The sequence below is a fragment of the Cololabis saira genome, chromosome 13 (assembly GCF_033807715.1).
Source record: "Cololabis saira isolate AMF1-May2022 chromosome 13, fColSai1.1, whole genome shotgun sequence".
NCBI lineage: Eukaryota > Metazoa > Chordata > Actinopteri > Beloniformes > Belonidae > Cololabis > Cololabis saira.
The window spans coordinates 6,653,430-6,675,022 of record NC_084599.1 but is presented as its reverse complement, the minus strand read 5'-3'; the positions used below and the strand labels follow the sequence as shown (position 1 = coordinate 6,675,022).

The 21,593-nt window shown below is 43.8% G+C and overlaps 1 protein-coding gene across 4 annotated transcripts; it reads right to left on the bottom strand.

The window, feature by feature from the left end:
* Positions 1 to 993: 993 nt before the first annotated feature.
* med16 (mediator complex subunit 16) lies at positions 994 to 18,314 on the bottom strand. 4 transcript variants are annotated; one of them, XM_061736983.1, is made up of 18 exons: positions 18,125 to 18,313; positions 16,154 to 16,246; positions 15,919 to 16,007; positions 15,579 to 15,758; positions 14,404 to 14,511; positions 14,152 to 14,321; positions 11,245 to 11,526; positions 9,853 to 10,002; positions 9,664 to 9,769; positions 9,424 to 9,579; positions 8,244 to 8,458; positions 6,305 to 6,511; positions 6,021 to 6,231; positions 5,818 to 5,951; positions 3,817 to 4,009; positions 3,490 to 3,706; positions 1,389 to 1,472; positions 994 to 1,244 (listed from the first exon to the last, which is right to left on the bottom strand). In XM_061736983.1, the coding sequence occupies exons 4-18, from the start codon at positions 15,715 to 15,717 to the stop codon at positions 1,118 to 1,120; spliced, it is 2,499 nt and encodes an 832-aa protein (XP_061592967.1). In that variant the 5' UTR covers positions 15,718 to 15,758; positions 15,919 to 16,007; positions 16,154 to 16,246; positions 18,125 to 18,313; the 3' UTR covers positions 994 to 1,117. The 4 variants fall into 4 exon arrangements, with proteins under 4 accessions (XP_061592967.1, XP_061592968.1, XP_061592969.1 ...); XM_061736984.1 differs by having other exon boundaries at positions 16,154 to 16,242; XM_061736985.1 differs by lacking the exon at positions 16,154 to 16,246.
* Between the last annotated feature and the right edge of the window lie 3,279 nt (positions 18,315 to 21,593).

The window sequence follows — 21,593 nt, the reverse complement described above, 5'->3', positions numbered from 1 at the left end:
GGACCTCCTGAGTTGTTAATGATACAACAATAAGCTGATCCAAAAGCCTGGTCGTGAGTGGTTAGGGCCTAGTCCAGTGGTCGGAAACCCGCGGCTCTAGAGCCGCATGTGGCTCTTTAGTGCAGCCCTAGTGGCTCCTGGAGCTTTTTCAAAAACGTTTGACCTTTTATTTCTTTTTTCTGCGATATGGCAGCCACGCTTCCGTCAGTCTGCCCCAGGGCAGCTGTGGCTACAAAACGTAGTTTACCACCACCAGTGAGGATGTGTATGAATGAATAATGATCTCTGTAAAGTGCTCTGGGTGCCTTGAAGGCGGCTATATAAAACCAAGTCATTATTATTATTATTTTTTCTTTTATTCTTCTTTTCCTTTTTCTTCTCGTTTTTTCTTCCTTTTTAATCTCGACTTTGACTTTTTTCTCGACATTTCGACATTTTTCTCGACATTTAGTCTTTTTTCTCAACATTTCGACTTTTTTCTTGAAGTGCATAATGAAAAAAAAAATCTTCCCTCAGTTATAACTAATATAGATACATGCAGCATGTGTTGTCTTCATTCTAAGGCTGATACAAGACTTTTCATTTTTTGCGGCTCCAGACATATTTGTTTTTTTTGTCCAATATGGCTCTTTCAACATTTTGGGTTGCCGACCCCTGGTCTAGTCCAAGGTGATGGGGACCTTGTCTTCAGTAGTGAGGACCTGGTCTAAGGTAGTCCCCTATAAAAGCAGTGGAATGGTCTTTGTGTTGGATCAGAACCTAAACCCTTTATTTTATTCTGATCTACGCACCAAAACCACCCTGAAGATTGTTCTACACATGTGTGACCTCCAGAGAGGAGGAGGAGTTGGGACACCGATCATGAACGAGGGGCAACAGCGACTGCTGAGCTTTGACGTCTTTGGACAGGAAGTGGCTCCTACATCCCACTAATGAACCCCACATCAGGAACAAGCCGGTCCAGAGCTCACACAGAGATGTTGATCAGTTGGATCAGTTTTATTAGAAAAGTGATTCTATTTACAGGAGAAACAAACACCAGCTGCGTCCTGGAGTAGCTCAGTCCAGTTCCTCCAGAAAGCCTGTTGGTGCTGGTCCAGGTGAGTGCTAACTGTGCTCAGGTGAGCGTGGGGGGGATCCTCCTCCACAGACCCCCACACAGGCAGTTCTTGATCCAGCGCTGCTCCCACTGCTTCATAGCATTGGTCTTGTTGGGAGAACGGAGCATCGTCACGCAGCCGCACCTGTAGAGGAGATTCACCCATTAGAGCTCATCGTCTGCAAATGGAATTAACATTTCAATCTAAACCCATCAGATTATTATGGTTCTAAAGGTTTGGTCCAGAATTCTTCTTTAAACTTAGTGACATCACCTCGTGTGGACTCACCTGGTGCAGGCTTTACTTTCCTCGGTGGGACAGACCCCCATGTGGACGCACCGCAGGTTGTCCATCTTCTGAGAGCCCGGGCTCCTGAACACAAACACATGACTCCGTGTGAGTTACCTGGGAACAGACCCGGCACCGGTCCCTGAGGGACCAGTTCAGGTAGAGTTACGCCTGATTTAAGGTTCTGCGTTAAACCAACGCAAAGCCTACGCCGTTGCCGTGACGCCGAGAGGGGAAGGTGGCTCAGTTGGTAGAGCGTTCGCCCATGAACCTGAAGGTCAGTGGTTCCAACCCTAGTTCCTCCTGTGTCCACCAAAGTGTTCTTAGGCAAGACACTGAATCCCCCGGTTGCTCCCGGTTGTCAGGCCAGCGCCGTTGTATGGCAGCTCCGCCGACAACCGGTGTGTGAGTGTGTGCATGTGTGGGTGAATGTCTACAGCAGGGGTAGGCAATTCCGGTCCTCGAGGGCCGGTGTCCTGCATGTTTTAGATGTTTCCCTGCTTTAACACACCTGATTCTAATTAATCATCGTCATCAGCTTGTCATCCAGGGCTGCACAATTCTGTTAATGACACAGGTACTTTTATCACGGTGTGCTGAAGCAGGGTAACATCTAAGACATGCAGGACACCGGCCCTCGAGGACCGGAATTGCCTACCCCTGGTCTACAGTGTAAAGCGCTTTGGGGCTGTAGGAGTACAGCTGGAAAGCGCTATATAAGTGTAAGCCATTTACCATTTGCCGTCGTGAACCCTCCGTCACTCCATTTCTCCGCGGTGCAGTACCCCCCCAGAGCGCTAGTTGATACTTTGTTTAGCTTCAGGCTTTTCCAGTCACAGTGAATCAAAGAGATAAGGAAAACTATTGTGCAAAAAACCAAAACAACCCCCTCCCCAAAAAAAAAAAAAAAAAAAAAAAACACACACACACACACACACACAAAGAAAAGAGTGCTGAAAGTTCACTACTGCTTCACGAACCGGAACTGGAAATGCGTTGCTACCAAGCGAACCAATCACAGCCCTCTCAGTCTGCTTTGGGTCTGCGTCGCCTCCAAGCGTAGTTACATTTTTTGGGAGGTGCAGGTCAGGCTACGCCGTAGGCTATGGAGAAACTCCCACGTAGCCTACGCCGTAGGCTGTAGGGCTGCAGCTATCGAAAATTTTAGTAATCGAGTATTCTACTGAAAATTCCATTGATTAATCGGATAAAACATATTTTTGTTTATTTAAAGAGCAATTATAAATATACATAAGATGTTAGATGTTAATTAACATTACTAAGACTAAATGATATAATACAGTAGTTTCATGGCTGTGCATTTAAAAACCCTGAACTTACACCAGTTGAACAAATTCACTGATTCACTCAAAAAACTAAGGATCTTACCAAGAAATTTTCTTATATCTAACCTAAAAATGCCATTACACCTGATAACACACATCACTTAAAAGGTTAGGTGTTTTTCCCACGTGTTTCAATTGAACTTTCATTTGTGTCAAGCAAATTTTAAGTTCTAGTTAAGTTTTAAGTTAAAGTCTTTAAGATTTTGAGTTTTGGCAGTGTTCAAAATAAAATTATGAGACCTGCTGTATTGGAGCACATTTTCTTTTAGTTAAAACTGTAGCGGGAACAGATGTTTAGAGGAACTTATGTATGTACCGGGTTAGAGGGGGAACATATAGGAGAACAACCAGAAGAATATAGAGTGGATTAAAAATAAAAGTTAAGCACTGAGCTACATGTGTCTCCCATCTGGGCCATTGCAGACTCATGGCCTGAGCATGATATTACTAAAACCAAACATACCCGCCATCTCTTTCTTCTTCCTTTACGTCCGTGGCTTTAGTGCATTGTGCCGCATTAAACGTAGTCTGGGCAAAATACCTGCTTTGAGCTGGAGAAATTAAAGAATTCCTCGTGGCAGAGAAAATTCCTTGATAATTTTTTGTAATCGAATTACTCAAATTATTTGAGGAATCTTTTCAGCCCTAGTAGGTTCTGTGTTGATTTAACGCAGAACCATAACTCCTCCTGTCAAGCTACTCCCATTAAAGGCCACTAGAGCCTAAAGGGCTGAAGCGGTGCGGGTGTGCGTTACCTGGTGAACACCTCCAGGGGGGTGGAACCTCCCGCTCCCGGCAACGAGGAGGCTTTTCCAAACTGCAGCCTGAGCGGGTGTTTTCCCTGCAGCTTCACCATGATGCCGTCGTTCACCGGCAGCCAGTCCATACTGGGAACCAGCAGCTGGCTGGGCAGCAGGCAGCACTCGTCTATCAGGGTCTCGTCCGGCTCCTGGGGGGGCCCCTCTTCCCGGGCTGAGAGGAAGCACACAGACAGGAAGTCCTGAGGTGTTAAGACGGGTTACAGCGCGTACGTGTGGACGGCCGAGACCGGACCGAGACCGGACCGGGACCGGCTCACTTACAGCAGAGCCACAGCTTGGTGAGCAGCCTGAACAGCAGCTGCATGCTGTCCTGGTTGTCCGACGTGGCGGTGAAGATGGGCAGACAGCCGGGCTTCAGCAGCCCCCAGATCCGGATCATCACCAGCATCTCCCTCAGCATCCCCAGAGACGCCCCGTCCCTCATGAAGCCGAACCCGGGCCGGACCATGGAGCCCTGCACAGAGAAGAGCAGCAACGTGAGCAGCAGGATTGCTGCAGATGCACCCACCAGGGGGCAGCCTGAGCCTCTGAGGAGGAGAGCAGCTTCATCTGCAGCTGCAGAGAGAGCAACATTCAACATCCTCCCGGCTTTCAAGAGGTCCCGACCCGACTGTGGGGTTTTCACCTGAAAATGTATGTACAGTAATCCCTGGTTTTTGGCGGGGGTTATGTTCCAAAAAGAACCCGTGATAAGTGAAATCTGCGAAGTAGCAACCTTTTTTTTTTTTTTAATTATCATACAAGGCTTCAAATTGCGGAGATCAGCTCCACCATGACCCGATTAAATGGATTTGAACGCGAGAAAATGAAAAAGGATTATGAAAAAAAATACAATAAGTACAGTAGGACAAATTGTGACTGGTGCGTATTTCACTGCTCTTATGATGCTGTATCCTGACTCGCTCTGTAGCGTCTTTTTCTTCTAAAGTCGCGGTGCAGGTCTGATTTTTCAAGAGAAGAAAATAGTTATGGGTCGTTATTGTCGCTCTTTTTTCTTCTGGGCTAAAAGATTTTTATAAACCGACACCATGGATTATATCTGAGACTGTAATGAACGATTCATCAAAGGTCCCGTTCTTGAGCTGCTGCTGAAGCTCATTGGCCGTTCTCAGCTTGTTGCTAAGCAACCAACGTTATTGACACAGGAAGTGAAGAAGAGGGGAGACTGTTCAGCCAATCAGAATGCAGAACATGATACACAATGGAAATCCGTGAAGCAGCGAGACGTGAAAGGTGAACCGTGTTATAGCCAGGGATTAATATACACACACACACACACACACACACACACACACAGGACTGTCTCAGAAAATTAGAATATTGTGATAAAGTTCTTTATTTTCTGTAATGCAATTAAAAAAACAAAAATGTCATACATTCTGGATTCATTACAAATCAACTCAAATATTGCAAGCCTTTTATTATTTTAATATTGCTGATTATGAGTATAAGTGTGTTCAGAAAAGTCTGGGAACCCTATCTGGAAATGATGAGTGGAGAGGTTAGCCATAATAATTGAAATCTTTGTGTCATATTCCTGAGGTATGTGTATTATCAAATAATGTGTGGTAGATGAATGTGAAGTGCAATGCTGTAGGAGGAAATGCGGTGTTGCATAGGGTGTCAAGAGGAATGTGCATTTTCTTTGTTTTCTGTTTTTTTTTTTTTTTTTTTTGTTTTTTTTTTTTTCTTTGTCTTTTCTTTTCTCGTGTTCACAGCTTGGTTTTGTATTGCTGTAAACGGCCATATTATGGACATGTGAAGTGCTTGATTGAGTGATGGAAAATCAATAAAAAAAGTTTAATCATAATATTGCTGATTATGGTTTACAGTTTAAGATTCCCAGAATATTCAAATTTTTTGAGATAGGATATTTGAGTTTTCTTAAACTGGAAGACATGATCAGCAATATTAAAATAATAAAAGGCTTGCAATATTTCAGTTGATTTGTAATGAATCCAGAATATATGACATTTTTGTTTTTTTAATTGCATTACAGAAAATCACAATATTCTAATTTTCTGAGACAGTCCTGTATTCAGGAAATTCAGGAAAAAAAGTAGTTTCCTTGGGAAAATCTGGAGTTTTTCAAGTCAGACATTCAGAATTTCTTTATATCAAATTTGAAATGCAATGAAGGCAGAATTTCCTGTCTTTTCTTTGTTCGTATTTGTGAATTCATAAAAAGACAAAATTCATAAATCTGAGTGTAAAGTTCCCTCAAGGTCAGCTGGGTTTCTATCAGCCGAGCAGCTGACTCACCTGGTTGGGCAGGTTGGCCAGCAGGTACAGGACAAAGTCCCCCACCCACTGGATGAGCTGCTGCAGGGACTGGAGGGGGGGCCCGTCCAGCACAAACTCCTCCGTCTTCAGATTGATCATCACCTTATCGATATCTGAGGAGGCAGAGAGCCATCAGCCGCCGCCCGCTACCTGATGGAGCTGCACGCCGGCTCCCGTCTCACCTGTGTCGGTGTTCTTGGCGCAGATCTCGGCCAGGCGGTCCCCCGGACTCTTGTCGGGCGTGTTGAGGACGTGAGGCCTCAGCAGAGACTTCAGGGTGGAGCTGATGGCGATCAGCAGCAGCTTGGCGTGGAAGTCGCACGCCCTGGCGGCCGTGGCCGTGGAGAGTTTGCAGAGAGACGCCTTCACGGCCACGATGCGCGTCGCCAGCACCTGAAAGACACGCCGTCCGTCAGTAACCGCGGCGGCCCACCGGCGTTTCCCCGTCCCCCGGCGCCCGGCTGACCTGCTGCAGCGCCTGGTTCTGCCTCATGTACTCCTCGTGCAGCTTCTCCACCAGGTTGTGCACCATGTTGGGCTGCACGTGCAGCAGGACGTCCCACCAGTCGTAGCCCGTCACCATGCAGTACTCCAGCAGGAACAGCAGGTGGCGCAGCGTGGTGTTCATCTCCAGGACCTGGCCCATGGAGGGAGACACCCGCAGCATGTGGAGCTGAGGAGCAGCAGATCAGAGGGTTAGTGCAGGATCAGAGGGATCAGAGGGTTACAGGAGGATCAGAGGGTTACAGGAGGATCAGAGGGTTACAGGAGGATCAGAGGGTTACAGGAGGATCAGAGGGTTAGGCCACGTTTACACGTAGCCGGGTATTTACAAAAACGGATATTTTCCCCTCTACGTTTTCAAAAATATCCTCGTTTACACGGACCCGATGAAAACGCTGTTAACGTCATGCCAGCCAATCAGAATCCTGGAAAAAACATCAACAAATGACACGTGTAACTTCCAGTTAAGGCTGATTTATGGTTCCACGTTACACCAACGCAGAGCCTACGGCGTAGGGTACGCGGCGATGCACACCGTACGGCGCACATCGCCGCGTACCCTACGCCGTAGGCTCTGCGTCGATTTAACGCGGAACCATAAATCAGGCTTTACTTCCAAGACGGAACGAGAGTCTTTCGTTTGGAGTGACAGAGAAGTGGAGTTACTTTTAAGTGTGACTTTAGAATATAAAACAGGTAAAATACAAGAAAATATTGACGGTGGCCAAACTAATTGTAAACACAGGTCACACACATGACGCTGGTGACGTTTCTGTTCCATAATGTGACATTCTGAAGCCTAAATCTCCGTTTTCCTCTGTTTAGACGCAAACCTGAAAACAGAGTTTTTGAAAATCTCCACTTTGGCCGGAGTTTTCAGAAATGATCGTTTTTGGTGACTTTGAGCTCCGTTTTCGTGTAAACGAACGGGCAAAACGCATGAAAACACCACTGTTTTTGCTCCGTGCTAAGTGCAGGATCAGAGGGTTACAGGAGGATCAGTTACTGCAGGATCAGTTACTGCAGGATCAGTTACTGCAGGATCAGTTACTGCAGGATCAGTTACTGCAGGATTAGTTACTGCAGGATCAGTTACTGCAGGATCAGTTACTGCAGGACTGAGCGGCCCCGGAGCTCCATCGGCTCCAACGTTCATGATTTGATTTTCACTCCCTGTTTGTGTCGCCAGACTGAAAAAGCCCAGTTAATGTTTCAACATGGATGCAGCTTAATGCGTGACTTTGCAGCCGTTATTAGTCTACTTAACCTAAATCATCAAGTCTAACACAATAAACACGGGTGGATGTGAAGGATAAACAGCAAGAAGAGCTCCTTTATATGGGTATCTGGATAAAAACATTTAAAATAAAACAAAGCTTCTTGGGAGTAAAAACAGTCTTGACTGCAGGTTTTGAGGTCCTACGTTAAACGGTTCATTAAGGTCACGTGTTTTGAGTAAACGCAGTGTTTTAACTTAATTACTCAAAGTTACGAAGCAACAGATGAGCTCTTGATAAACAATTCAACCTCATCCTTTTATGTTGACTGACAGCTGACAAAAAAACCTTGTATGTTTATTTTTTCATTTTGGAACAGTGAAATATTTGTGAGTTTCAGGGAATTTTCTGCTGAAATCAAATCAAACATCTGGAAACATCATGGTTCCAACTGTGGAGAGGATCCAGAGGTGTTCAGGACTTCAGATATCTGTTAGCGGGAACCCCGGAGAGCCGACACTGGGAGGAGCTTAGCACAAAACGGCTGTGTTTGAGGAGCGTGGAGAAGCCCGGCTCCGGAGGACCTGAGCGTGATCCTCCTCACACCAGATCAGACAACACTTCAGCCTCTTTTAATATTTAGATCATTCTCACGTTCGGAACCCCCGACTGGGCCGTCCTCACCTTTCCGTGGTTGTCCACTCCCGCCAGGGCCAGCGAGGTCCAGGAGAACTGCAGGGCCTTGAAGTGCAGGGCGGGGCCGGTGGTGCGCTGGCGCTTGATGGCGGCCTCGTCCCCGGGTCGCTGGGCGGAGGAGGAGCCGTAGAACACCCCCATGGTGTGGAGCGACAGGCGGTGCAGGATCTGAATGCTGCCGTCGTGGAAGGCCAGAGCCAGACCTGGAGGACACAGTCGTGCTCAGGACAAGGCCAACAAGGAAAGACATCAGCAGTGCAGCGTATTGGCCCGAATATAAGACCACCCTGATTATAAAACAACCCCCTCTTTCAAGACTCAAGTTTGAAAAAATACTTTTTGAACACCAAATTCAATTTTTATACAGAAAATGATTACAGTACATCTGGAAAAAATTATTATAACAATATATTCGAGAGAAAAAGCATGTTATTTTGCCTCATTCAAATCATCCTCTTGAAGTTTGCATCATAACTTTTCCTCAGCTGCCGGTTTACCTGCCGATTTTCAATGTACATACTGGAAAATAATGTGCAATATCACTCTCTGCAACGTGCAATTATGGAAATATCCATCTTTTATTATTTTTTTTTATATACTAGTATTTCTTATTATTTATTTTTCTTATTATTATTATTGTACATACCAGTTTACTGTCTATAATGTGTTATTATTACTGTATTTGTTATTACTATTTCTATTAATGCCTCTCGTTTTTTGCACTATCCCCTTTGCTGCTGTGAACTGCAAATTTCCCCTCTGTGGGACTATTAAAGGATAATCTTATCTTATCTTTTCCACCCACTTTTCTCCAGATTGTCGCTACGTTTCTCCATTTTCTGTTATCTCTTCTCTTTTCTTTTTTACCATCATTTTTATTTTTCTTCTTCGTGACAGGGGTTCGCTTTGGCCTGGAGAGTTAAGTTCAGCATTTGCTTTAAAGATATCTGGCGCCATCTAGCGTTGTGAATGGGTATAACGTCTAGACCCCGAATGCAAGACGACCCCAACTTTTTCAGTCTTATTTCAATGCAAAAAACACCGTCTTATATTGGGGCCAATACGGTACTTAGAGGAGCCGCTGTTACTGCTCATCAGTCTGGAAATGATTATGAAACCATGTGGAGACTATCTGGAGTCCACCCCTCCTGAACGTGACTCTACTCACCGAGGCCGGGGCAGAACTTGGTGTCTGACGCCACCTTCAGGTCGGTGTTGGAGATGGAGATGGGGAGTTTGGGCAGAGCCACGGCCGACACCCGCTCCAGGTCCCCGGTGGTGGTGAGGATCCGCCACTTCAGGATGGTCGGCTGCTTCTCCCCGACTGCAGCAGGAAGTCAGAGGTCAGAGGTCAGAGGTGGTGGCGGTCCCGAGACCCGCCCCGGCGGAACCAGCTTGTGCCTCTTACCAACTGGGGAGCGGTGCTGGAAGATGTTGTTGACGGGAAGCCCCTCCTTCCTCAGGGACCAGCACTCCACGATGCTGCCGCTCTGATTGGACGCACACAGCAGAACCTGGAGCAGAACCAGAATCTGTCAGAGAACGGTTCCTCCCACCTGCTCTGTAGGAGCATGTTTGTCCTGGAGGAGCGGCTCACCTGCTCGGAGTTCTCCCGGGTCAGGAACTTCAGGTGTGTGACGGCCGGGTACTTGTCCCTCCTCTGCGGGTCGGTGGTGCAGCGCAGGAACAGAGACGGCAGCAGCTCCGTGTCGATGCGGCACTTCTCACTGACCACGCTGACCACCACCTGCAGGCGGCAGAGCCCAGGTGAGCACGAGCAGGGGAGACGGGCGGAGCCATTATCCTCTGCAGGACCTGAAAAAGGCTGAAAAACTAAACTGGATGATTTAAGGACCCAAAGGTCCAGACCCCTCCCCTTCAGTAGGATTACTGAGGAGGACTCATGACCGTCACCGGCGACCGACTACGTGCTCCACCTCTTCTACCTGTACGGGCTACACCTCCTCCATCAGTACAGGCTCCGCTTCCTCCACCTTTTCTGGCTCTGCCTCTTCCACCGGTACAGGCTAGGGCTGGGCGATATATCGAGATTTTAATATATATCGATATATTTTCAAACGCGATATGGTACGAGACAATATCGTTTATATCGATTAAAAGAAATATATATTTTTTTATGATTTTGATATAGCTTATTTTGTGACAAATTGACTTGAATGTTTTATTTGAGATTTGCACAAATGTTTTGTTATTTGCAACTGTCAACCTCAGTGGAAAAGTCTGCCTGTTACTGTCTACATTGTATTAATTGCACAGTGTATTTTAATTTAATTGTTATGCAGGAAAGGGATATTTGTTTTATTTTATTCAAGAAGCATTTTTATTCTATATATGCAGGCAGTTTATTTTTATTTCATTTGTTTTATACATTTTGATATTGTGCAGACCTCTGTTAATAAAGGAACCTGTGTAACATTTGGCACGAGGCTTTGTATTAAAACTGACTGTTTTTTTAAGGGTTTGCCTCAGAAAAAAATGAAGCTAACAGAGATGCTATGCTATAATGCTTTGGGGGAAACCCCAATTATGGCACAGAAAAAATATCGATATATATCGAGTATCGCCATTCAGCTAGAAAATATCTATATATGACTTTTGGTCCATATCGCCCAGCCCTAGTACAGGCTCCGCCCCTCCTCCACCTGTCAGGCTCCGCCTCTCCTCCACCTGTCTGGCTCCGCCTCCTCTACGTTCACCACCACTATGACGTTTCTCCGGTAACACCAGACCTGTACAGCTCTCATCATGGTCCTATCAGCGCATCAAGGAATTAAACAGCTGGATGAAACAAAACATCCTTTAATGAAACAAAAAAGAAAAATAAACCATTTTTGTTAGTAAAAAAAGGAGGTTAAATATGAGGATCAGCGCTGGAGATGGTTGTATCTGCTGTGGTTTCGTTTTTCAGGTGGCTATCTCTGCAGGATCACAAACGGGTTAGAATCGTTGTGCGGGAGCGGCTGCTGACCTTGTAGAACTGGACCGGGGAGGAGCTGCTGCCGTCCGTGGCGGCCACCACGATGTTGCCTCCCCCCGTGAAGGCGATGTCGGCCAGCGCCACGCGCCCCCGCAGCCGGCACAGGCTCTCGCTGGCCGTCAGCAGGCTGCCGCCGGGCTTCAGCAGCGACACGCTCACCAGGCCGCTCACCGTCACCGCCAGCCAGCCCTCCATCGGCTTCCCCCCGAACACGGTCAGCGACGGAGAGAACTTAACCCGGGAGAACTTCTCCCCGAAGTTGGTGGAGCCCGACTGCAGCGACAGGACAGAGACAGACATGATGCTGCATGTGATGTCACTGATACACCTGCAGTGCAGGAGAGTCCTGGTCCAAAAATATACTATGTAAAACAACACATAAAATCAACATTGAAGGGAAGAACATTATTACTTATTTTGAATTCAAAGAAAAGATGTACTATTGTCAATCTTTATATTTTATTAGGAAAATTTAACATCCATAAAATGTAAATTTAAAAAACTATTCTTCATTATTTAAGTTGTTTTTGATTGAAGTTGATTATTATCTCAAGTCTCTTAAGTTCATTACAAATAAGAAATGTATATCAATGATGGATATCCATTCAGAGATTTTCAATCATTAAGCTGTCACAAATATAATTCTCATTTTATACGAGATATTATGAAGTCTGTCACACCAAGGTTTTGTTTCTTTTATGTATGTATATTTTTTTCTTTTTATTTATGTATTTTATTTTATGTATTCATTTTTCTTTAAAGGAGCTGTATGTAAGAGCAATAATAAAACGAATCATAAAATGACCCCGATATGTCAACAGACATTTAAAAATCATGTTCATTTCAAATACTTATGTCACTGACAACAGCACTCAAGCCAAGATATTCCAGTTTAAAAAGAGGAGTTGCAGCCCTCAACTGATGTTTATGTTGTCATTTTTTGTTTTGGCCTGAAGCTCCACCCTCCACCTATCTCCCAATCACCAAGTCAGTATTGTTTCTGAAGCTCCACCCTCCACCTATCTCCCAATCACCAAGTCAGTATTGTTTCTGAAGCTCCACCCTCCACCTATCTCCCAATCACCAAGTCAGTATTGTTTCTGAAGCTCCACCCTCCACCTATCTCCCAATCACCAAGTCAGTATTGTTTCTGAAGCTCCAGCCTCCACCTATCTCCCAATCACCAAGTCAGTATTGTTTCTGAAGCTCCACCCTCCACCTATCTCCCAATCACCAAGTCAGTATTGTTTCTGAAGCTCCACCCTCCACCTATCTCCCAATCACCAAGTCAGTATTGTTTCTGAAGCTCCACTCTCCACCTATTTCCCAATCACCAAGTCAGTATTGTTTCTGAAGCTCCACCCTCCACCTATCTCCCAATCACCAAGTCAGTATTGTTTCTGAAGCTCCACCCTCCACCTATCTCCCAATCACCAAGTCAGTATTGTTTTGGCATCCGGGTTGCCAGCTCGGCTCTAATTATGGCAGCCATGGCAGCCTACGTTCCTGCTGCATTCTGCAGCCTACCTGGCAACCTCTGGTCGGGGGGAGGAGGGGGAGGGTACACGCCGCTCAACAATATTTTGAAAGTGACTGCAGTACCAGTTTTGGACATTTCTTACAGACGGCTCCTTTAACTATCGTTTGTTGTTGATGATGATGATGATGTATGACTGTGCACTATGCTGCTGATGTTGCACAGATATGAAATATGATATGAAATGACTGATTGTTGTACATTGCTTGTATATTGCAAACCTTCAATATAACATCATTGGTGGAAGAAGAAAAAAGAAAAAAAAAGTACTGGTCCCAAAGTCTGCAGCTGTTTGGGCTCCGTTCAATAGAACCAATAAAACCAACACGATGGTACTGATGCACTCGTCTGCTACACACTTGAACACTCGACTCAACTTCTGCATCTACCGTCAAAAAGTCCCAACGGAACTGATTAAACACAGAAGTCCAGCCCCCTGGCGCTGCAGGGGCATGTCCCTCTCTGGGGGCTGACGCCATACCCGTGTAACCCTGGATTCACACCACAAGCGTCACGGGTGTCATAGGCATCTGGTTGCCATTCATTGTCTATGAAAGCTCACTGCGAGAGGCCTCGGAGGCCACGGAGGCGTTCAGAGCGTCAATTTGAAGTTGAAAATCTTTATGTAAATGAGCAGCGACGACGCCGAGGCAGCGTCCAATCACAGATTGGGATTGCCGAAGCAAGAACCCTCAATGCTGATTGTACTTTCATGTAAACACAAACGCACACACTTATTCACATGCGTACCGGAGCAGAGCTGTGGACTAACAAACTTATTTTATCAGGAATTAATATATTTCATCCAGCAAACTGACATTTTTGCTGATTTGACTGCAGTTTTTACCTGAACTGCTCATGTGAAACACGTATCTGATGGGTGAGGAGCTGGATGGTCCGAACTATTTTATTTGCTACATCGATCCAAAGCAAAATAATTAAAAACCGTGCTTATTAATCACAAAACACAGTTTAAACAATATGACCAAATCCGCTCTGACCCGGTGTGTCAGTGATCACTAGACCGACTGCAGCTTCACCGGGACCAACGATGGTGGTTGATGTTGATCCAGGACCAACCTGGTTAAGGATCAAACTCACTCTTATCTACGCAGAAATAACGCTGAAATATAAAGAAGGCTTCCCAAAGTGTGATCCATGGTGAAATAGGAACCTGAAAATGTGCACGCTATATATAGATATATGTAGACTATATGTACTTTGTTCCTCCAGTTCTGCAGCTTGAAAGCGCCGCCCCCTGCAGGCGTCAACAGACTTTAGCGAGCAGTGCGATGCAGGTGACTTGAGCCTCCACAGGTGATTTTTGACGCTTTTGGTGTGAATCTAGGGTAAGGTCTCACCATCTCCACGTGCAGCGCCAGCTTCACGCCGTTGTGCAGCCAGCTCAGAGCTACGATGGGGTCTCCGTCCAGCGAGCTGGAGAGGGCGCTTTCCCAGCTGTTCACCAGGTGGTCCGACATGGACCAGCAGCGGATCTGCCCGTCGCCGTCGGCCGACAGCAGTCTCGAGCCTCAAACAAAAACACAGAACACTGTTACAACCCGAACACGCAGCACACGCTCAGCCGTGGTCATGTAAGGCGAGCCGCTCACCCGACTGGTCCCACTCCAGGCAGGAGATGACCTCGGTGTGGCCAGAGCTGATGGAGAACACGTCCCAGGGGTGCTCCGTGTCGATGATGTGGATCATGTGGCTGACATCTGAAACACGGAGTCAAAGGATGGAGCTGGGAGGCTGCAGGGGTGTGTGTGTGTGTGTGTGTGTGTGTGTGTGTGTGTGTGTGTGTGTGTGTGTGTGTGTGTGTGTGTGTGTGTTAGGAATGGGCGATATTTTACCGTTCACGATATACCGTCAAAAAAATTCCCCACGCCGGTAAGAATTTGTCATCTCGCGGTAAAAATGATAAATTCCCGTTGATGAGGATTTTGTGTAACAAACATGGCGGAAGGAGCTCGTTGTTAAACGAGGCTCCAGCTCCGTTATCTGGAACTGGTTTGGATTTAAAAAGAAAGACGAGGAGCAAACATCATCTATTATATGCAGAGTCTGCAAAAACAGAAGGAAATGGTTGTTACATTTTGATATAACGTTTGACTATTACGAAAAAAAATTGCAATAGTATCTAAGTTGTGGCATGTTCCAACCACAGGTTAATTTGCACATTTTATTTATATTAGAAGAGGTCATCACTGATATTATTTTCAGTGAACTTATATTTATCTGTCCTGTTTCTTTATTTATCAGGTAGTATTTTTTTCTACTTTGTGATTTTATAAGCTAAGAAAACTTGAAGGACGATGGTACTTTTGCTGTTTGCCCTGTTATCCCACATTTTAAGCCATACAGTTTGAATAAATGTTGAATCTGTTCTTACATTTCAAACTTGTTTTTAATTTGAGTCATTCCAGTTTTGCAGTACAGGTGGAGTAATTTAATTGTTTTTTATTAATTCAACTTAATTGGTGTAGTTTAGTAGCATTTAGTATTCTTTTAGAGCAGTGTTTTGGGGGCTCCAAAGACTGAATGTGGTGATAGATTTATAGTTACAAAGGTGGAGTTGAATTGGTATTTTTTTTATCGTCATTTTTATCGTCATCGGGATAAATGCCAGAAATTATTGTGATAAATTTTTTTGTCCATACCGTCTGTGTGTGTGTGTGTGTGTGTGTGTGTGTGTGTGTGTGTGTGTGTGTGTGTGTGTGTGTGTGTGTGTGTGTGTGTGTGTGTGTGTGTGTGTGTGTGTGTGTGTGTGTGTGTGCACACACACCTTTGTCCTCATCGTCGTTCTTCAGGTCTGTGGTGAATGCCACCAGGTTCCTGCAGGACCAGGCACACACCAGCGGGATGGACGGACAGTGGGTGTTCTTGGGCCGTTTCTCCCACTCACAGACGTACGCCAGCTCCATGACCCAACCACAGCAGAAGAAGCTGCAGGTGGACACCTCGCCTGAGAGGAGACAGGTGACAGTCTGAGAGTCAAGGCTAAACCTCCCAATCTTCAGTGACCTTTATGTTAAAATAATCCACTTTACAGCAGAAATATTTATTGCAAATTGGGGAACTTTGTCACAAAATATAGGTGTGACTGACGACTAATGGAAACTAACCTGAAAGCTCTTCTCAGCGAGCCGTAGTCCCCTCCCCCGAACCGAAACACTCAGTCACAGCAGGAGAACTTCAGTCCTCCGCATCCAGACTGCAAATAAGTCATTGAATAATAATTCATAAGTCATTCTCATTAACTTAATATAATATGGTCAAAAAAGAACATTTATTTGTCGTTCCAAACACATTTCGCTTTTTACTTCCTTTTTATCTCTCCCACAACTTCATTGTTCTCACCTTCAGCATCTAGCGTATTTGTACACAGATGAGTAACTATGGAAATGAGGTGATGACCTCATCTAGCGTGTAACTCCTCCCCCGGCACTCTTGCTGAGAGAGATTACAATAGTGCTTAATTATTACTGGTGTAAGGTAGAATAAAAGTTACAAAACAGCCTACAGTCAACCAAACCACCCTTTATAATGAAATTATATATATATATATATATATATATATATATATATATATATATATATATATATATATGTATATATGTATATGTATATGAAGTTGTTTATTTACAACCCCAGTTCCATAAAAGTTGAGATGCTGTATAAAATGCAAATTAAAAACCAAATGCAAGACATTTAATTCTCAATAGAACAAAAACAATATATCAGATGTTGAAACTGAGAAATATTATCATTTCATTAAAAAAAGTGTGAATTTGATGGGAACATCTGTAAAAAGTCAGATCAGGAGCAGCTAAAATGCTGGAAAGGATAATTAACACAAATCAAAAAACAACCGGAGGAGCATTTAACAACCAGTTAGGTTGATTGTCAACAGCTGGGTCACATGACTGGATATAAAAAGGAGCATTTCAGGGAGGCAGAACCTCTCGGATGTAAAGATGGACAGAGCTTCTCCAAACTGAGCGTCTGTGTTCCAGGGACGAGGCTGAAGGTCCAAACAGGATCCGGTGGTCTCCGGGCCCTCAGGTGGCTCTGCATTAAAAGCAGACAGGATTCTTGACTAGAACTCACTGCACGGACTCAGGAACGCTCCCAGAGATCAGTTCCCCATACAGTCCACAAATGCTCGTTACGGCTCCACAAAGCCAGGAGGAAAACATATGTGAAGACCGTCCAGAAACGCTGCCGTCTTCTTTGGACCAAAGCTCTAATGAAAACTGTTCTAGGGTCAGATGAATCAACATCTGTAATTCTGAGGAGAGGAGCCAGCCAGCGTGTTATCAGCTTAGTTCAGCAGCTTCCCTGGTGGTCTGGGGTTCCATTAGTGTCTACGGCGTGAGCAGCTGGAACATCTGGAAGGGCTCCATCAATGTTAAAAGGTACAGGGAGATTTTAATGTTAAATCTGCTCCATCCAGACGTCTCTTTCAAGGAAAAGTTTGCATATTTCAGCAAGACGATGCAGAGCCAGATACTGCATCCATCCCAGCAGCATGGCTTCTCAGGAGAAGAGTCCGGGTGCTGAAGTGGTCCAGCACAGGTCCAGACCTTTCACCAGTAGAAAACATCTGGAGTATCATGAAAAAATCCAGCATCAAAGGCCCGAGACTGTCTAGCAGCAGGAATCCTGCATCAGAGAACAAGAACGAGACAACATTCCTCTCCCATAACTCCAGCAACTGGTCTCCTCGACTCCCAGATGTTTACAGGCAGATGTTAGAGGAGGAAGAGATGCTACACCAGATAAACCTTGTTCCAACTTTTTACAGATGTGTCGATGACATCAAAGTCAAAAAAGAAAATCTTTCCATGAAATGACCAATGCTCCCAGTTTAAACTTCTGATATGTTCATATTCTTCTGGGAATAAAAGATTAATTAATTAATTAATTAATTAATAGTCCTATGAAACATTTATTTCCATTAAACACAGCCTCCCAACCTTATTAGAATTACAGTTGTATATAGAATAAAACAATATAAACAAAGTCACAAATTTTTTTTAATAAAAATTGCAATATTGTAGGAAGAAAGACAGAACTTTAGAAGAATAAAATGATACGTTTAGGAGAAAAAAAGCCTAACACAGAAAGAACAACTTAATTTGTGGATCCTGAACTCAAACTTTAGCATAAGCATAACTACACTTAGTTCTTGTGTTTAAAGCAGAATGATCACATGTGTATTGACTTGTCTCCTCTGAGAACTCGTTACTGAGAGCTCAGAGTAACGAACCCACGTTAGTGATCACTCATTAAGAGTCACAGAGACGGAGCTCCACGTTAGTTGCTCACCTGATCGTCTTCAGTAAATTAAAAAAACCTCGGACACGTTTTAAAGCGGCTCTGGACCGATCCGGAGGGTTTTACGGCTGCATTTCTGCCTTTAATCCTGAAACGGAGGAATTGTTGTTGTACGATTTGGACACACCGCTGCTACAACGCTCAGGACCCATAGCTCCACAGCTGTCTATGCACCTGCCTGTCTGAAAAAAAAAAATAATAATAATAATAAAATATATATATATACATACATACTAGTTCTTCAATTATTTCAAATTTGAGTGTCACAGGTTTAATTCTACACTAATATGCTAATATTTAACGTATTGAAGCCGTGTAATATCGGTATTTTTGGTTTTTCTCTAAGGTTTTCTGTGAGGAGCTGCAGGCTGCCTTTTCTGTGACAGAGTCAAACACAACCCTGAGCATGGCCTTACAGGTGCCAGAAAACGTTTTCATAAAAGTGCTCAAACATTTTCGTTATGTTTACACCCCTCTTAACATTCCCTCGGTCAGATCAGTGGAAACATTTTCATTCAAAAATAAAATTTAGCGCAGAAGTTTGGCAAACAAAGTACAACAGGAAGATGAACGTTTCCTCCCTTCATTCACCGATTTTTAGCCCATTCAGATTGAAACTGGATGACTCTTTTGAAGTCTGAACAGTCCCAAACCGCATGAGATCCGATTTTTGCAAACCAGATGGAAACCACCTCCGGGAGGTAGTTTCATATCCGATCATTATCGCATTTGGGCCGATGCGTCTCAGTCTGAACAGCTCCAAACACTCGGATGGGATATGACTGTCCCAGACGCTCCAAACCACCCGCCCATTTCCAGTTGTGGAGCTACTCATCCTTTCACAGAGAGCATGTACAATCTCTGATGTCACGTCAAAAACTATTATTTGTAGTTTAAGTGTTGCAAATTCACATTACAACATGTTTTAATAGCAGAAAAAAGACCGCATTTCCACGTACGGTGCGGGTCGCCGCGTACCCTACGCCGTAGGCTCTGCGTTGGTGTAACGCGGAACCATAAATCAGCCTTCAGTCGCGCTGTGAGCCTGAACCTGCAGCCCGTCAGCTCATCAGGAGGAGGTTAAAGAGCGGGGCTGCCAGTTGTTCATTGCTGGTTCGTTTTGTTAAAGGAGCCGTCTGTAAGAAATGCCAGGTAGGCTGCAGAATGCAGCAGGAACGTAGGCTGCCATGGCTGCCATAATTAGAGCCGAGCTGGCAACCCGGATGCCGAAACAATACTGACTTGGTGATTGGGAGATAGGTGGAGGGTGGAGCTTCAGAAACAATACTGACTTGGTGATTGGGAGATAGGTGGAGGGTGGAGCTTCAGAAACAATACTGACTTGGTGATTGGGAGATAGGTGGAGGGTGGAGCTTCAGAAACAATACTGACTTGGTGATTGGGAGATAGGTGGAGGGTGGAGCTTCAGAAACAATACTGACTTGGTGATTGGGAGATAGGTGGAGGGTGGAGCTTCAGAAACAATACTGACTTGGTGATTGGGAGATAGGTGGAGGGTGGAGCTTCAGGCCAAAACAAAAAATGACAACATAAACATCAGTTGAGGGCTGCAACTCCTCTTTTTAAACTGGAATATCCTGGCTTGAGTGCTGTTGTCAGTGACATAAGTATTTGAAATGAACATGATTTTTAAATGTCTGTTGACATATTGGGGTCATTTTATGATTCGTTTTATTATTGCTCTTACATACAGCTCCTTTAACTCTGAGCTTTGTTGGTTGGTTTGTTAGTTTGCTGGTGGTTTTGTTCTGAACACCTTTCTCTGTTTCTCATTTTGATGGGACGTCGGGTCCCTCCGCCGAGACACAACTTTTGCGGTATGCGTTCATTGTTATGTCTAAAAATGATGCGCAGTGCCGACCCAATCAGAAACGGTACATATATATATATATATATATATATATATATATATATATATATATATATATATATATATATAAAAAATAAAATTATAAAAAAATAAAGGATCCCCATTACCTTTGATCGGGTGGGCAGGACGCACGTTTGGGTGGACACAGCCCCCACCCCTGCCCCAAAACCAGCCTCGAGTTCCAGTAACAGAGGTCCGACGGGAGGATTAGAGTGAGATGGGGCGGTGTCAAACGATTTAAAATATTGCACAGTGTATGCCCAGCTTTACAGGTATGGAACAGCATGATCTAGATGGAGCTCTAACACTTGTTTAATAAATATTGATTGGAACTGTGATTTAAGTTTAAGAATTAATCATTGAAAAATAAATCTAGATTAAAAAACAGCATAGAAACTTTTTTTATAGTTTGTAAATTTGTATCATTTTATTTTGTTTAATTGTATAAAAATATAAGATTTAGTTTAAAAAAAAATCTATGTTTGCTTATCACATTTTATATTTTTACATTCTGTTATGTTTTTTTTTTTTTTTTACACATTTCTTATTTTTACAATTAACTGGGGTGAGGGGGCGGAGGGTTGCCAACCAACCGTCCCTTGAAAAACGGAATCATAATAAAGTACCAGTCCCGTATTGAGGTGAAAAGGGACGCACTTTGTCCTGTATTTCTGTGAGATTGAAAAAATAGTCATAAATGCCAATGGAAAATGGCATTGAGCTGTTATAAGTTATTTTTTTCTGTTTTACTACAACTGTAGCTACAGTCATGGCCTTTGAGGCACAAATATGTAAGTTTTCTACAGATTTTCTGTTTGCACTTTTGTTATTGCACTAACAAGGTGCACTATTACAGAATGGATGTTCTGCTTTCTTTTTCTATTGTTTTATATTAATTTATACAAATTTTAATTAAGCAGGACAGGTTTCTGTTTAAGAAAGATACTTATTTTATTCAGTTCATTTTGATATTTTGTATTAAAGTGAAGTGCTGGATAATAATTAGTTTTCCATGTTTTCATGGCATTCAAAAATATGCATGTAATTCAATTCAGGTTCGAGCCAAATAGTTAAAAAATCGTTTTACTCACAAAAAAAAGTGTCTAAAAAAATTCACCACGCCAGGAAAGGTGAAGGCAATCTGGTTGGCCGACCTTGTCGATGAGGTGTCCCTTATTTATTTTTCAGGGGATTGGCAACCCTAGGCGGAGTATGATATAAAGGAAAGACGAGTGACATCATCAAGACATCTTTCAAATGACATAAAATCTGAAAAGAATGTTGATGATTCATGTACTTTTTGTAATCATAATACTGAAAGAATTTCACATCTGTTCTTTTATTGTGATATCTCTAAAAAGTTTTGGAATGATGTTGAATCTGATTTTTTTGATGCTGCTAAATCTACATACTCTCTTAGCCTTAAAGATGTTATTTGCCTTATAGATGTTATTTGTTATTATTATGTTAACTCAGAAGATTATGCTCTTGAATACCTGATAAACTTTGTTATCATATATGCAACATTTTTTATTCACAAACAAAAATTTGCAAAATCTCTACCTCAGA

Excerpts from the sequence above, each read along its gene's own strand:
- med16 (XM_061736987.1), bottom strand. The coding sequence starts at position 15,717 with ATGGAGCTGGCGTACGTCTGTGAGTGGGAGAAACGGCCCAAGAACACC. Across the intron at positions 6,232-6,304 it reads AGAACCAGGCGCTGCAGCAG|GTGCTGGCGACGCGCATCGT; the intron begins GTCAGCCGGGCG and ends CGTGTCTTTCAG. Across the intron at positions 3,707-3,816 it reads CACCAAGCTGTGGCTCTGCT|CCCGGGAAGAGGGGCCCCCC; the intron begins GTAAGTGAGCCG and ends GCTTCCTCTCAG.